Here is a 17,661-nt window from a genome sequence, read left to right as displayed (position 1 = left end):
TGAGCCAAAAATTGGGATGTGATCCTTCGTCAGGCCTTAGCCATTACTGAGACTAACCGATGTTTTCAATGAAGAATGTGGCCGCGTCAACGTCAACTTCAACGTCAACGTCAGCGTCAACGTCGACACGTTCTTTCAAAGAAATTGCGTAAGGAATGCTGGTATTCTTTAATTCACGGGTCCTGTGAATTGAGGAATGAAAAATTGGTCCCCCTTTGGCATAGAGTGAGTCATTTCATCATAATGCAGCGAGATTTTAGGATCTCCAGTGGAGCCCCCGGCTCTTCTTTTGATAAAGTCACAATTGATTGTGTTCCCTTCCGATTCCTCTTTTGATAAAGTTAGAAGAATTTTGTCCTTTTCTTCCTTTTTCTTTTCGTTATTCTTCTCAACATATATTGAAATAATCTGAAATGCTCGCTCTTTTCTTTCCTTTTTTTTTTCCAATTTTACATTACTTCGGAAACCTGATAACTTAATTGCATGGAAATGTAAAGAAGCATCCATCCTCTACCAAACTAAGGCTCCGTTTATTTCACAGAAAATGAGCAATTTGAAAAATATTTTCTAACCAGTAATTACTTATGTCGCTTAAAAAATGAATAAATAATTTTTTTTAAATATTTTTTAAATTGCTTATTTTTCGTGAAACAAACGGAACGTAAAGAAGCAATCTTTTTTCCTTTCTTCACGAATGATTTAGTTAGATGTTCCAATAAGAGAAATCCGTTACAGTATACAATCATTTCCTGTGCCGAATTTACTTTACACTACAGAATTATTACTCTGCGTCGACCGACATCAGCGTGCTGTTCCTCGTCCTTTTGGTGGGAGACAGGTGCTTGTGAAAATGCTAGGCAAAGTCGCACGAGCCTCTTTCCCTTTTAGTTAAGTGGAGTTCACCAAAATAGAAAAGTCCTGCGACAATTACGGGTGACGACCAAGACAAATTGGAGTGGCTTAAATTCCACAATTAACGATCTAGGACACGGCTTGCGTCGGACCTGGCCAACTGAAGAATTTTCTTGCCTATGGATAAGTCTTGCTCGCATCCGAACATATTGTGGCTGTTGATCCCTACGCATGCTCGCCCGTATGATTGACGGTCATGACAGACCCAATGCTGGTGGACTCAAATCTACACAAATGCGATAAAGGAGTGCCTGATCAAAACATCCAGTGGACTCAAATCTAGACAAATTGAAAAGTTTGGAAAAGCCTAACCCAAACCACGAGATGCTCCAATTGAATCCACTTGAGAAGGTCCATATTTCTGTTCCCATCGGTGGGGGGCTTAAAAGCCCAGCGCACCTTAGGGTGTGCAACCGAATCGGATTTACCCGAAAGCTAAACCGAACCACCAAAATTTACGTCCGAAAACTAATTCCCGTTCAAACCAGTCCGGGAACCGGTTGGAACCGAGCCAATTCCCGGTTCTGAGTGAGATTCCTATTCAAACCGGTTCGGGAACCAATTGGAATAGGGCCAATTCCTAGTTACGAGTGAAGACCCATCCCGGAACCGCATCGATTTTGGAGCCGATTTTTAGCTGCCATAAAAAAAATCCCGGTCTCGCTGGCCTCATCTCCTCTATTTTTGGTGGATTGTAATTTATATTGCTCATATTAGGTATAGTTGGACTACCACATGATTTTAGTATTTTGGTTATTATGAATTGCAATCGAATTAAAGGTAATAAAATTAAGAAAAAGAAATAGGCATCGTTGGACCGCCACATGATTTTAGTACTTTCGTTAGTATGAACTGCAATTGAATTAAAGGTAATAAAAGTAAGGAAAACACAAACGAAAATTAAGGAGTTGGAGGGAAAATCAATATTTGAGTCACCATGTTTTTTTTTAATCGAAAAACAATGACTATGTGTACAGTCACTCATTCATCCTTTGCATAAAAATTGAAAGGATGTAAGTCCCGAGGAATAATAAACTGGTCTCAATTTTGCACGGAATGAGCGGTTTCATTTCTGCCGTGCAAAGAGGTCATCATCCATGTAGTGAGATTATATGATCTCCAGCAGAATTGATTATATTCCCTTCCCACTCTCCCAAAAAATGAAGAAGTTGGTCATTTTCTTCCTTTTTCTCCCTTTTAATCCTCTCAAGCTATTACTCAATCATATGATTTAGGTGCCCGCCCACTTCCGATGACCGGGATTATTAGACAATTATTATGAGAAAATTGAAACTTTAAGGTAATAATTGTGCTATTTTTTCGGTCATAAGCGATATTTTGATGGGAATGATATTTTTTTTTAGCTTATTTTAGGTCGTTTACTTAAGTGCACACTAGTCATTAGCTTAGCAAACTTATTCATACGACGATTAACAGTAAAAAAAAAAAAAAAGCTCTGGCTAAATGGCCGTCCTGATGCAGCTTGGCATGTGTAACACTCACCCAATAATTGCTCCTCTAAGATCGTAAGGTAATCAGAAAAATCTCATGCTAAATGACCGACAAGAGTAAAGCAAAAAAGTGAAGTTGGTCAAAACTCCCACTAACTTTGATGTCCTTCTTTACTCTCTTGATGCCTGGCTTTGGCTGTACTTTGAGCAAAAATCATACCATTCGGCAATTTTTTTTTTTTTTTGGGAAATCTTTGAGAAAATTTATTGTAATTTCAAAGTCATCTAAAGTAGACTAAGGCAGGTCCGGACTATCCGTGGGCTTTAATATTTTCGTAATGCCAATATATATTTTTGGAAAAAGTACACTTTTAGTGCCAAAAGTTGTGTACGGAGATCACTTTAGTGTTAAAATTTTCATTCAAATCATTTAGGGTTTGTATGGTAATGTTCCTGTTCCTGGGAACACATTTGGAACAGAAACATTTTTTTGTGTTTCTGTTCCCGACTACGATTTCTAAGAACAGAAACGCGTTTGGCAAGTATAAAAAAAATACTTTTTCACCAAAAGGAAGGATCTAAAACTAGCGGCGGCGACCGCAGCGGGCGGCAATAATGGTGGCCGGCGACGTTCGACCGACGGTGGCTTGCACGAGCTCGCCCTTGAGTTGTTTCTAAAAAGTGTTCCAAAACCCAGAAACAAGTTTTTTTTGTTTCTTTTTTTGGCTTCAAAAATGTTCTCCGGAACACTTTTGGAACATTTTTCAACCATACGCGTTTCTGTTCCGAAAGTGTTATGGGAACACTTTTGGGACAGAAACACTTTCCAGAGAGTGTTACCATACAAAATAAGGTAAAAAAGTTTTTGAAAAAAATATTATTTTAGTGCCAAGTCCAATTGGGTCCATCAAAAATTTAATGTGGTATTATTTTACTAATGTTTCATGTTGACGTGGCTCAGGTAAAATCCAGTCAGCAATTAAAAAAGGTAAAATTTTAAAAAAATATTTAAAATAAAAATAATTAGTTTACAAAAATAAATAAAAAATCTAAATTTTGGAAAAAAATTAAAAAAATACAAATTTATTTAAAATAAACTGAAAATTTTGATTAAAAAATTAACAAAATAAAGTAAAAAACCCAAAAAAAAGAAAAATAAGTTGCAAAGAAGCTCAAGGGCTGCAAGCCCTCGCCGTCGTCGTCGTCCCATCGTCATCGGTAATAGCCGGTGAGGGTGGGGCGCGGCCACCTGGGGTCGGCGAGCCCCGGCCGGGGGCCGGCGACCCTCACCGACGATGGGTGAGGCCTGCGAGCCCGAGCCTAGATCGGGGAGAGGGTCGCGGCCCTTACCCGGATCCGGCCAGGGTCGTTGGCCCTCGCCAAGGTTTGGCCTAGGGCCGCCACTAGCACCGGCGGCTAACCCTTGCCCGGATCCGGGCGAGGGCCTACAAACCCTCACTGCTTGTAGACGGGGGTCGCCGGCCCCTGGCCGGGGGTCAACGACCCCTGCTGGCCATGCCCCTTCACCACCAATCATTGCCGGTGATGGTAGGGACGGCGGTGGCGAGGGCTTGTGAAAGCCCTCCCCACCTGATATGGTTTGTTCTCTCTCTTTTGTTAAAGGTTTTGTTTTGTTATATTTTAAACTTATTAAAATTAGTTAATTTTTAAATTTGAATTTGAATTATTTTGAAGTGTAAAAGTCCACGTGGTAGCCCGCGTTGACTTATTATTATTTTTAATTGTTATTTTATATTAAAAAATTAATTATTAATAACACGTGGCAATTTTGGCCGAAATATTTCGTTGGAGGCACCAAAGTGATCCTTTTGTCTACGATTTGGCACTAAAGTGATCCGATTGAAACTTTTGGCACCAAAGTGATCTCCGTACATAACTTTTGACACTAAAAGTATACTTTTCCCCATATTTTTCATTCTAATTTTGTCCTCGCTGAGCTTTCATAATTTCAAAAATGCCTTCACCTCGCGCAAATAGAGGAAACACAGAGCCTAAGTCGTGGATGTGGACACATATGAGAACAGCAATGGCGACGATTACGTAGCGATTAATATAGATGAAGAAAATTGGAGACCGAGGTTTTCCTAGAGAAATTTATATGATTTTTCTCTCATTTGCCTTGAATCTTCCTTGTGACGTCTCTATGTGTATCTCCTCCTTCGTGAACTCAGTCAGTGCCCCTCCGAAAACATTCGTGAATGTAAAAAAAAAATAACTCCAAATATAAAAGAATAACTTGTTTTACAATAATTGCTCAATTTATGAAAAATTCCTTGGAGGGGTCTTTGTCTCAAGGTTGTAACTCCCGTGGATTTTCATGCTACAAGTCAAGAGTCAAAGTTTCTGGCATTTATTGAGGACAACGCAAAAATCATCCTGGATAAAACTGGTCTTGCCAAAAATTGTTGATGTTGGCTAGGCTTGGTTCTTTTGAAACGGGGATCTTCCTCTAAAGATCAAAGTAGACTCAAAGACTCACATACTCGAGTTAAGGTCGGTGATTATCTATTGTATTAACTAATGGATATCATTATTCGGTGATTTTTAATCTTTTCAAATGGCAGATACCCGAGGCGGAAGGAAAAATACAATGTACTTTACTGCTTAGTCTAGCTTTTACGGAACCTTTTACTTTTACCTGGCATTTACTCCTTAGACCACGGGGTTTCTCTTTCTGTTTTTTTCCTCCTTTTCAAAACAAGTAACATCGTCTTCATTCCCTTCGCTTGTTTCGACATGCCTTGTCCCAGTATTAGGGATGATCACTGACTGGTTCGTTGAATAGACATTCGCAGGCCCAATTAGGCTTTAAACAAGGGATGTTCACAAGGTTTGCAATAGAGGAACGAGATATCTTTCTTCGCTTTAAATAGATTCCACCTAATTTTGAAGTTTGCCGAATCGGAGCTATGTCCGCACTGTTTCTGCTGTGCCCTAGTGTGGGATAATAATCATGACCGCGCTTGCCAAACTGTTTCCTTAATCCCCTGCTCAAATCTTTATACAATATGTTCTCGTCATTGTAATGAACTTTGCACAATCAAAACCTCAAGATTCCAACAAGGCCTCCACAGGCCGGCGGCTATTCACCACCCGACAATTCCTCTTGATTTCGCCGGGCCAATCCGACACCAGATCCCCCATCTTTATCATCCCTTCGACGAAAGCCCTGAATAACTCGTCCAGGTCTCTGCTCACCTTCCACATGTATGCCCTCGTCCACGGGAACGTGAACAACGTCTGGTCCGAATTCAGGAACCCCCTACCTGCCACCAAGACCTTTGAAGCACAGGTTATCGAACCCCTGCGGCGTGGAGTCCAGATCCCCGGTCACGTTCTCGTCACCGCCACGTGGGCAAAGCTTGTCTCGGAACCCCGGGTTGAGCGCGGGTCTCGCCCGCCGGTCCCCGGATTGATTGTAAAGCCGGAACACGATCGAGAAGCACCGGCCCTGCCCGATGGAGTGAGACCCGAAAAGGGCCACCAGGTCCTTGACGGAGAGATTGTACTTGGCAAATAGATTGACGAGGGAGCTCGCGTTGGCCCTCGGGCTTAGCATTATGTTGTCCGAGCCCTCCTAGATGGCTGTCAGGCTGTCCTTCCTCCCCAGCTTCACTTCCCAATCCGGCCCGCCGGTCTAAAATCACACTTCTCATTACATTACAACTCGTATCAAAGTTCAATTGTCCGTTCCTAAGCTAAGAACAGTGCTTTAAATGTTCCCTTTTTCCCCTGGTCCTACCTTAGGACTAAATCCGCGAAATTGATTGTTGTCGTATTTGCAGGGCTGAAACAGAGGGGCCGGCCATCGCATGCCTGCTCAGGAATCGGGACCCGAGCAAAGAAGAAGGGACCATTTTGCTAAATCTGGTGGCCACAACCGCCCAGACTGCACAAAAAATATTATTCTACAGTTTCACCTATTACATAAAAAAGTCTATCTTTTTCCATGTCCTGTTAATAAAGCGCCAACCCCATTTTCACCAAATAAAAAAGAACGAATAATTTAATCTCGCCATTGTCATTTCCCTTTCATCTCACATTATAATTTCTTTTTCGTGTCCACTTAAATTCAGAGTTTGGAAAAAAGAGGAAGAGATTCTGTTGTCGCCTATAAGTGTTCATATATGTAGGAGAATGTTAATCGACAAACCTAAATCCAAACATAAATGAGTAATCTGAATGTAGAGGAATGATCCGAGCCCAATGAAATGGCGTTGTGTCCTTAAGACAAATTTGTCCCCTCAATCGGTATCCAAAGTTCTTGGACAATTACCTCCCAGGATAGTATGGATCGCCTTTTCCTCCGAAGAGGTACTTCTTCAGAGGAAACCTTCTAACGCATTTTGTAGAATAATCGCACAATTGATAAATAATCAAGTATGAATGACGTAAATGGCAGTAGTATCTAATGCGACGGTCAATGCTTTATTTATAGACAACGATGCGAAGAGTCACGAAATAGAGACTAAGAACGAAGAGTCACTAATTCGAACAGTTCTTTTTCAAACGAATGAAGAGTTATGAAACCGAATGGACATCTTCCAATAGAATAAAAAGTCACGAAATCGAATAGACATCTTCCAATAGAATGAAGAGTCACGAAATCGAATAGACATCTTCCAAAAGAACATGTTTATTCAAAGAAAAAATTAGACAAACATGTTAGTTCGGATTTTGCTCCATTCTTCACTTCTCATTTATCTTCTTATGGGATTTGGAGACCAAAGTCCCAACAATCCCCCACATGAATGAGAAGTTCAGTTATCATGACTCTTCGTAGATGCATGAGATGCGGTGTGCGATTATTCAATGAGAGACGATTGCATCGGGAGAAGTAATTTGAGACTTTGAACTTTCCCTAGTGAGACTTATCGGACTTACTCGGTCAATCAGCAGACTTGATGTCCTTGAACTGTTGACCTTTGGTGTAAGCCTAGACAATAGAAATCACACAATTATCTCTCGAACAAAGTTGGTTCTCACTGTTGTCTTCGTTTTGGCCATGAACACTGCCTGGTTTCATAATTACTTTAGAGAATTCGGCCTTTCAAATTCTCACAGAAGTGGCCCTCACTTCACACTCACATAGGTGATTTCTAAATATGTGGTATATCGCATATTCGATTCAGAATCATTAAAAGCTTACGCTTAACCTCCATATATTAGTACTGTCTTCATACGGGAATCGGTAAGAGTTAACAGTACTCTACACCGGCTGCATAACTTGGTTGTCCCTTTGAACCTAGATCTTGGGATCTCCAGTCAACTAGGTAGGGTTTCCGCTATGACGACTTATATTTTGGGCCTTAAACCCATTCCTCTTGATGTTTTCACAACCATCTCTCTAGTTAGACATTTTGTTAATGGATCCGCAACATTATCTTTTGACTTCACATTGTCAATTGTGATAATTCCACTTTAGAGTAGTTATCTTATAGTATCGCATCTTCGACGTGTATGTTGAGACTTACCGTTATACATAATATTCCTCACCCCCACACTTTCGGATAATTCTTGAAATCTTTCCAAGACATTAGTAACTTTTCAATGAAAGCAACCATTTAAAGTGATTCGCTTAGAACCATACCTTTAGCATGAATTTCATGCATGATCACTTGAAGTTCCTGAACTTGACTTGTTGAAGTCAATTGTCGTTGCATAGTTTCGCCCTAAAGGTGCGTGAGGCCCACGCGTGCCGTCCCACCAGCCAATGGGGGCGCATGAGCCTCCGTCAGGCGACCTATCACGATCAACGACTAGTCTAAATGCTCGTATCGATGAGCCCTTTACGGCTATGTGATTATTTTAAAATTTCACCCAAAATAAAACATACAAAATTGATATGAACAGTAAATTTCCCCGGTGATCGTCGCGCTCTGCCACCACCAGTAGGCCATTTCGGCTCTTGCTTTTACGTTGGCGTACCGTCTCAACAAGAAAGCAACTATAGTCACCATCGCTAGGGTCCCTTGCGGATTTCTTGGATGCAACTAAGAAAACACATGAGCCAAGAAGGCTCTAAGCCTATAGAAGTTAGCCAACAGTACAAGCAAGGTTTTATGTTGTAGATGGGACAAGGATTTATAGAATAGAATCCTAAAAGCAATCATTCGCCCCATGATCGTTGAAGGGCTAATCGAGAACCGATCGACGCTTGCTTCATTGCTTATATCCATGCTCTAGCGCAAAAACTCTAAATCCTCTATTTCCGGATGTGTTAAACTAATATTGCCAAAGAACAGAACGAGGAATAGTTTCTTAATTCTCCAAATGCATCCGATGCAACCTAAAACCCCATAATGGCTCAATTGTGCAGGGAAAGGTGGAGGTTTTCAAAATCTCAATGAGACCAAAGCCGGAACCAAGCAACGAAATTGGAGTTCAACCTAAGTAATACTCACCAGAAGAGAATGGGTACAGAAAAAAAAAAAACTATACGAACCAAGCACAGAAAATCAAAATTTGTCTTAAGATTGTTGTCGCTTATAAGTGTTCGTATATGTAGAATAATGTTAATCGAGAAACCTGAATCCAAACAGAAATGAGTAATCTGAATTTAGAGGAATGATCCGAGCCCAATGAAATGACGTTGTGTACTTAAGAAAAATTTGTCCCCTCAATCGATACCCAAGGTTATTGGACAATTGCCTCCCAGAATAGAATGGATTGCCTTTTCCTCTAAAGCGGTACTTCTTTAGAAGAAACCTTTGAACGCACTTTGTAGAATAATCGCACAATTGATTAATAATGAAGTATGAATGACGAAAATGACAGTAGTATCTAATGCGACGGTCAATGCTTTATTTATGGACGACGATGCGAAGAGTCACGAAATAGAGGTTAAGAACGAAGAGTCACTAATCCTAACAGTTCTCTTTCAAACAAATGAAGAGTTACAAAACCGAATGAACATCTTCCAATAGAATGAAGAGTCACGAAATCAAATAGAAATCTTCCAATAGAATGAAGCGTCACAAAATCGGATAGACATCTTCCAAAAGAACATGTTTATTCAAAGAAAAAATTAGACAAACATGTTTGTTCGGATTTTGCTCCATCCTTCACTTCTCATTTATCTTCTTATGGGATTTGGAGACCAAAGTCCCAACAGATTCACTGACAAGAGCCATTACTTAGACTGACCGATGTTTTCAATGGAGAATGTGGCCGCATCAACGTCAACGTCAACACGTTCTTTCAAAGAAATTGCGAAAGGAATATTAATGTTCTTTAATTCACCGGTCCTGTGAATTGAGGAATGAAAAATTGGTCCCCCTTTGAGTCATTTCATCGTAACGCAGTGAGATTTTAGGATCCCCAGTGGAGCCCCCGACCACCTTTCATAAAGTCACAATTGATTATTTTGTCCTTTGATAAAGTTGGAATAATTTTGTCCTTTTCTTTATTTTTCTTTTCGTTTGTCTTCTCGACATATATTGAAATAACCTGAAATGCTGGCACTTTTTTGAAACCGGTTCAATCAAATTACAACAATTGTTAGCTCTCTCTTTAGTTTTTTTTACATTATTTCAGAAATCTAATGACTTAACTGCATGGATGTTTAAAGAAGCATCTCTATTCTGCCAAACTAAGACTCCGTTTATTTCACAGAAAATGAGTGATATTTTTCAAAAATAATCTCTTATGTCGTTTAAAAAATAAATAAATAAATTTTGTTGAAAAATATTTTTCAAATCGCTTATTTTTCGTAAAATAAACGGAGTCTAGAGAAGTAATCTTTCTTCTTTTCCTAACGAATGATTTAGTTAGACATTCCAATAAGAGAAATCCGTTACAGTCTGCAATCATTCGTTGTACCGAAATTACTTTACACTACAAAATTATTTCCCTGCATCGACCGACATCAACGTACTGTTCCTCGTCCTTTTGGTGGGAGACAGGTGCTTGTGAAAATGTTAGGCAAAGTCGAACGAGTCTCTTTCCCTTTTAGTTAAGTGGGTTTCACCAAATTAGAAAATTCACGCGACATTTACGGGCGACGACCGAGGCAAATTGGAGTGGCTTAAATTCCACAATTGACAATCCAGGACACAGCTTACATCGGTCCTGGCCAGCTGAAGAATTTTCTTGCCTATGGATAAGTCTTGCTCGCATCCGAACATATAGTGGCTGTTGATCCCTACGCATACTCGCCCGTATGGTTGACGGACATGATAGACCCGACGACGGTGGACTCATATCTACACAAATGCGATAAAGAAGTGCCCGATCAAAACATCCGGTGGACTCAAATCTAGACAAATGGAAAAGTTTGGAAAAGCCTAACCCAAACCACGAGATGCTCCAATTGAATCTGCTTGAGAAGGTCCATATTTCCGTTCCCATCAGAGGGGGGCTTAAAAGCCCAGTGAGCCTTAGAGATGTGCAACTGAATCTGATTTTACCCGAAAACTAGACCGAACCACCAAAAATTACGTCCGGGAACCGATTGGACCTGAGCCAATTCCCGGTTCCAAGTGAGATTCCTGTTCAAACCACTTCGGGAACCAATTGGAATAGGGCCAATTCCTAGTTCCAAGTGACGACCCATATGGGAATTGCATCAATTTTGGAGCCGATTTTCAGCTACTATTAAAAAAAAAAATTTCCTAGTCTCGCTAGCCTCACCTCCTCTATTTTTGGTGGATTGTAATTTATATTGCTCATATTAGGTATAGCTAGACTACCACATGATTTGAGTATTTTGGTTAGTATAAATTGTAATCAAATTACCAATTCTTAAGATCAATCTTGAAAAACCAATTTTCTTGGCATGAGCAACGATCGAGGTAGCACGAATTGAAACACAAGGCTCATAAACAAACCTTAATCTTCAACCCAAAATTACACGAATGCCGCATGGACATCCTCACAGTACTACATCCCGGTATCTAGCACTGAAATGGCAGAAATGTAAAAGGCTTAAAACTCAATTGAAAAACAAAATAGTTTAGGACTAACTTGACACCATTGCAAAAGGTTCATGAATGTTTTGGTAATTTTCAGCTTTCTTATAATAAGCCCTGCAAGCCCTCTTTTGAATGGATAAAGTACACTCGACAAATGAAAAAGAACTAGAAGCAATCTATTTTTCTTCGGTTAGATTTGCCTCCGGTAGCCCTCATTGCGCATGCCAGATTGCCTCTGTTTTTCTCCATTCCTCTAGCGGAGTCCTCTCTTTAATTCGCTATCGAGCCACTCTGGTTTGCAAAATCTGAGGTGCTACATTGTGGTTGTTCTAGGGTGGTCGACGCATATTTCAGGAGATTACCAAAACCAGGATGGGCGTTGAATACTAACTGTCCTGACCGTTCTTCGGTCTGAACAGGGTGCAATCAGTCCACTCCTTCTCCATTCGTGCTTGTCAAAGCGGATCTTTGGTGTACCCTTGAGGGATGACTTCCATCTTAACATTGAAATTAGATGGCCGAGAGTGTCAACTCCAGCAAATCCAGTTTTTTTTTTTCTTTTTTTCGTCTTTCGGAGCCACTCCCCGACCACCATGGATACACACAAAGTACAGAACACGGTAAACTGGCGTGCGCTATCATTCTCGCTAATCAAAAGAATTCATTCTTTCACGCAAAGGAAATAGTTGCTCACCTCAATCTACTCCTAATAAATGAGTCAGCAGCAATCAACAAGTTCTTTTAGTTTAGTACATCAACAGTATCATCTAACTTTGCAGAATCGAGATTATTACATAAAGCATTGAAAATCGTGTCAAGGCCGAGGTTACCGGTAATGACTCAAATGTTCATATCAATTAGATTTATGCAACCTACACAGCTAGTACAGTGAATCATTCAAGCGGACAAGATGAACTCAGTCAGATTCGAAGCTATATTCATGCTGATCCGATTCAGGCATTTCGTCAAACATGGGGTGATCAATTCGGACAAGAGATCCAACTGCAACATTGAAGCATCTATTCCAATCCAAGCTACCACAACAGCATCAATATGAGTTCAGACCATCAGTAAATCATTAATCAGAGACGATTTCACATAAGTCTTAATTAGACTTCTCCGCCTTTTTTTTCCTCCAAGGATAGCTGAGAGCAGAGTATATGAAGGTAAAGTGCGATCGCCGGTCACAAACTGTGATTGGACAAGAAATAGGAAGTCATGGATGTGTCGCCAGTGACGACGCTGGCGAAGGAGCTTCGAACGGACCAAGAGTGCTTCCGTCACGAGCTGTTATTGGTGGGGCGCGACTTCGAAATGGTGAACTGGCGATGTCATGGTGGTTGCTCGGGACCGGCCTCAGAAAATTAGTCAGCAACTCCGGTGAATGGTTCCAGCTTCCAGCTTTTGTTCCGTGTGGATGGTTCTCGGTTCTGTGGATCTGCAACTCCGGTGGCAAATGACGGTAAATGCTCGTGATTGGAGATGGTGGATTCCGGCGTCGACCAGTGGTAGAGAAGCTTCTGGAATTTGTGGATTGAGAGACGATTTCTTACTTTGCTCTATGTGACTCACCGGCGAACTGTTACTGATCCTGGTTTCAAAACTTGGTGAACTCCCGTGCATGCTTACATGTGACATGAGCTGTCTTCGAAACCTTATAGGCTTCTAAAAACACGTCCGATGAGAGCGCGACTCCTGAAAAAAAATCACAAGAAATATCGAGAAACATTCGAGAAAGATATTCGATTCCAAGATAGGATATACTAAGATAGGGTACATTGTATAAGAAGTTGCGGTCGAAGTACGAAAAAGAATCCACATCAACAAACCGAAGCAATGTCATATTGGATAGCCGTATAAACTCCACGGAGCGTGCTTAAAGATTAAGGAACACATTCGTGCATGCGGATTATGTACAACACAAGTTCAATTTCTCGTGCTACCAAATGCAGACAATTCACAACCGGCAATCGACCTGGTTTTGATTCGAATACTACTTGATCGATGATGTTAATGCCCAGCATTAAGTACCTAAGATACAGACTTCTTGCCATGTACAATAAGACAAGCAATATCATAATCGCCATATTCAGACAAATAGGAGGCAATGCAACTCCTATTAGAATATATAGTTTAGCACCAGTTACATCCATTCTATAACAAATAAAGAAGATTCAAAGTGCAAATTTTTTGTAGGCAATGAGATCGCGAAAAATGGACAGATTCCTGTTTCCTTTTGACACCTATCGTTATTGTGATGATAAACAGCTAAAGAAATTAAAAAAAAACTGAAAAATAAACATACGAAATCAAAGTGCAAATCTTCCACAAGAACGAGAAATGGGTTTGATTCCGGAAAATAAGCTGCAAGCCAAGAAGTTGCTTATGGAGTTAGATCGAATTTTAATGGATACATGTCCTAAAACTCACAAATATTGTTTGCTTTTCTTTGTATTATGTCATATGTTTCATACCAACATTTGTGCCAAAGTTACCATCAAAATAAACTTAAGCAAAATATTCCAATTTATTTACTACCGTAAGTAAAACTTTGTTACAGGAATGCCTCTCGTAGGAAAATGTTTACGACTTGTGTTAGTAAGTCATCGATTCTTTTAGTGTGTATTCACCCAAAGTTCTACATATCACCAATCTTATCTCAATATTGGGCAGTTTAAGAAAGCACTCAACATTCATGATGGAGCGACCACAATGGCATGCGATAGAAGGAAACCCATTTCCGTCTCGCCCATTCGTCCATAGATTGTGAATTGGCCTTTTGACTTATCTACATATAGAGGTAGACCTTTGCGTCAAGAGTGTCGATTTTCCCTAAAAATGTTCCCTTCAGTTTAGTTTAGGTTGATAATTTGGCGAAAATATCAAACATTGATAATTATACAAAAATTGTTGATACGGAGGTGGGAATAAGCGGACAGGGGGAGAATTAGGCCATCGTTGCCGCATCCATCGAGAGAGAAAAAGGGACATAGAAATAAAGAAAGGAGAAGGTTCTAACTCACCTTATAACGCTTGTAAGATTGGACGGTGCCTTCGAAATGTTCCTTATATCCGCGGTAGATGTAGACGCGGCAATCATTTGGCAATTTGGTAGTTGATTCATCAATCCACCTTTCCAATGATGGGTCCCCAATGCACAAGTACTTCAAAGCCTCTAACTCGTCAAGGCCCTCGACAACCTGTAGACCATCGCCGTGCCCAACGCGTAACTCCTCAAGCTTCTTTAAGTTTGATAAACCCCGAACACTGTGCAAAGAACGACAATCCCATACCAAAAAATTTTTCCACAATTCTGATGTACCGAGTACTTGAATTTGGAGTATCTTTGGGCAACAAAGAAGCTCGAACCTTCTCAACTTACAAAATACCCTCGACGGAAGAATTAGTCTCCCTTCCTCCATAGTCAACTCATCGCCGGACTCTGCTTCACCCGCGTACCCTAACCTTCCCAAGGACTCGCACCACCGGAAAGAAAGTTCCTCCAATGATTCAAACGCCCCAACAAATTGGATCTCAACAAGCTTTGGGCAAGCTGTTACCATGACGGTTTTGAGCTTCGTCAAGTTTGATAGCCCGAGTGTCTCCAGGGTATCACAATTATCGCCTTTCGGAATCAGCTCTGTTAAATTGTGAAGTTGAAGCCCGCCGAGTTGAATTTCTTGCACTTGGGACGGTGTGAGCTCTAAACTTGACAAGTTTTCTAATCCGGATGAGAGTGACACGACCGAATTGAACTTATCCACCCGCAACTTTAACAGAGACGATGGAAGGCGTACCGGTGTTTGCGGGTCCAAACCCGACAAACAAAGTTCCTTTAACAGAGAAAGGGAAGCCAACTCAGCCGGAGCGGGGACATTGAGAAGTTTCAATTGCAACTTGTTCGGTTTGGATAACTTCCCCATTCCCACTAAATCGCCAATGCAAATTTTACCTTCCTGTTTCCAATGAGAGCCATCATCAACGTCCAATAGAACCAAATTAGTCGGATTCGAAAGGTGCGGGACTACCCGCAATGATTTAGATGACACTTGTAGATTGTTTAAACTTGTGGGAAGCATCGGTAGCTCTTGAATCTCGTCACAATCTATTAACTCAAGCGTTTGCAGGCAAGGAAGCATACTAACTATCTCTGGAACTTCACTTATGCGAGTTTGCGACAAGCGTAGGACTCTTAGAAAGGGCAAATTTCTGATTGCCGGAGGGAGTCGACCTTTCAAATTGCGACTATAGATTCGAAGCACTTCTAGATTCTCAAGCATTACTACACTAGGTATCTCCCATGAATTTGCCGAACATATTCTAGTATAGCCGTTGTCAAAGTGCAACTCACATAATGATTTCAACTTCCATATGGAATTTGGTAGTTTCTTCACTGGACACTCCTCGACCAAGAAGTGCTTCCGATTCACTAGGTTCCCAATTTCTTCGGGCAAATTTTCAAGAGAATAGCAAGACCTAATCTTCAAGTCAATCAAAGACCTCAACTTCCCAATAGAGCCATGAAGTTTCCTTAAATTGTAACATCCATTGAAATTAAGCCTCTCTAAATTTGGGCATCCGGAGAAGTCCGGCGTTCTCTTTATGTTTTGGCAATATTCAAGAGAAAGAACTTTCAATTTTCTTGCCATCTGTCAAAATAAATACAATATTCAATGGATGAACAGTCAAATATTACATTCAAAGAAAATAAAATAGTAAGAAGCAAATTACTCACCTTGATTAAGCTCTGTAGTTTCGAATTATCTATGAAGTCATTGTTTGAAAATTCAAGAACCACCACATTATTTAAGTGCATATTGGTTGGCTTGAAAAACAACCGGCGGGGAGGATTACTCCAAAAAATCCAGCTCATATTGGTAAGGCTCATTGCTAAGTTACCACGAAAGGTTCCCCCACTCAATCCGAGGTACCGTAGATGTTGAAACCTTCCTATCTCCTCACTTGTGATAGTCTTATTATCACTTTTGCGTAAGTCAAGAGTCAATGCTTGGACGTTGTTCTTCATCTGCAAATGAAAGCAAGAAATGAGGGATATTCAGTATTTTGTTTTAAAGGAAAATTGTAACAATAAGAAAAAGAAGAAAGAGAAAATAGTAGCCTAGTGCAGCATAGAGGATTTTCCAGTAAGTGAAACTCTAGGTTTTCTCCTGAGGTATATTACCTCCTTTGTTCTCATTGCTTTGAAGACGTCATCATCAGTCCATATCCTACTCCACTCTCCAGGATTTCCTGGTTTTTCATGACGAACTATTTCTCTTCCAAGATCTCGAAGTTGGTCGTGCATCCAAAACCTATTTTCCACAATCTTTACCAATGACATGCTAATAAGGACATCAACTCCAATATCCGGGAAAAAATCACAATCTTTCCACATGTAAATTGCATGCATAGTATGCTGACCAATGAAAAAGCATGCAATATCGAGGAAAATTTGTCGTTGTTCATAACTCAATGCATCATAGCTAATCTTCAACTTTTCAAAAACATCATCGCGAGGTGTTTTGCTTAACTGCTCTAATGTCTCTCTCCATATTTCTTCCCTTTTGCCAAAGAGGAACGAACCAATTACTTCAACAGCCAACGGAAGTCTCCCGATAGCAGCTACGATATTCCCCGAAAGATTCTTGTAATCATCTGACGGGGAGTCTCTATTAAATGCATGACTACTGAAAAGCTCCAGCGCATGATCACTACTCATCACCTCCATTTCATATTCCAAGATTCGATAGTTTGGTCCATTGATTCGCGAAACATCTTTATTTCTAGTTGTAATCAATATTCGAGATCCTGGGTGCAGAGTATTCCCTCCAACTAATTTCAGCACTTGATCACTGTTAGCAACATCATCAAATACAATGAGGACTTTCTTATTGCTAAGTACTTCTCCAATTCTCTTTGTCCCATAATCAATTGCGTCAATGCTTCTTGCTACTCCAGGATGACCGATTTCGGATAATAACTTTTTTTGCAACTCAACTAAGCCATCAGTTCTTAATGAGTTCGCTCCAACATCTTCAAGGAAACAACAGCACTTTCCATAATGAGAAGAGAGTTGGTTGAAGACGATTTTGGCGAGAGTCGTTTTACCGATACCCCCCATGCCATGAATTCCAATGACCCGCACACTGTAAGAGTCGACGTCTAACAATTCGGTTACTGCAACAACTCGGTCATCAATTCCAACTAAATGTCCAGTAACCAATCTATGTTTTGTCTTCAGCCTTTGCCCGACCTCCTCAACTACTAAGTTAATCACATCGGTGTAGCTGCGATAATGACAAACCATTTAAGTGAGGCTGTTATTCAAGCACTAGATAAGCTACAAAATATCCGGATAACTAATG

The 17,661-nt window shown here is 40.5% G+C and overlaps 1 protein-coding gene, 1 long non-coding RNA gene and 1 pseudogene across 2 annotated transcripts in view; 1 reads left to right on the top strand and 2 right to left on the bottom strand.

Annotated features, from left to right (window-relative positions):
• Positions 1-5,432: 5,432 nt before the first annotated feature.
• Positions 5,433-6,198, bottom strand: LOC115732640 (annotated as a pseudogene).
• A 3,757-nt stretch (positions 6,199-9,955) lies between these two features.
• On the top strand, positions 9,956-10,245 carry LOC125316557. The gene is made up of 2 exons (XR_007199686.1): positions 9,956-9,985; positions 10,116-10,245. It is a non-coding gene; the product is annotated as an uncharacterized LOC125316557 (long non-coding RNA).
• A 4,065-nt stretch (positions 10,246-14,310) lies between these two features.
• The window catches only part of LOC125316550 (disease resistance protein L6-like), a 34,703-nt gene continuing 31,352 nt past the window's right edge, over positions 14,311-17,661 (bottom strand). Inside the window, exons 4-6 of the mRNA XM_048285181.1 lie at positions 16,479-17,583; positions 16,032-16,322; positions 14,311-15,945 (exon numbers count right to left, since the gene is read on the bottom strand). Coding sequence (XP_048141138.1) covers positions 14,311-15,945; positions 16,032-16,322; positions 16,479-17,583 — 3,031 coding nt within the window. The remainder of the gene's footprint in view (positions 15,946-16,031; positions 16,323-16,478; positions 17,584-17,661) is intronic.

Source organism: Rhodamnia argentea, chromosome 9 (assembly GCF_020921035.1).
Source record: "Rhodamnia argentea isolate NSW1041297 chromosome 9, ASM2092103v1, whole genome shotgun sequence".
Taxonomy (NCBI): domain Eukaryota; kingdom Viridiplantae; phylum Streptophyta; class Magnoliopsida; order Myrtales; family Myrtaceae; genus Rhodamnia; species Rhodamnia argentea.
This window is presented reverse-complemented; position numbering and strand designations above follow the sequence as displayed.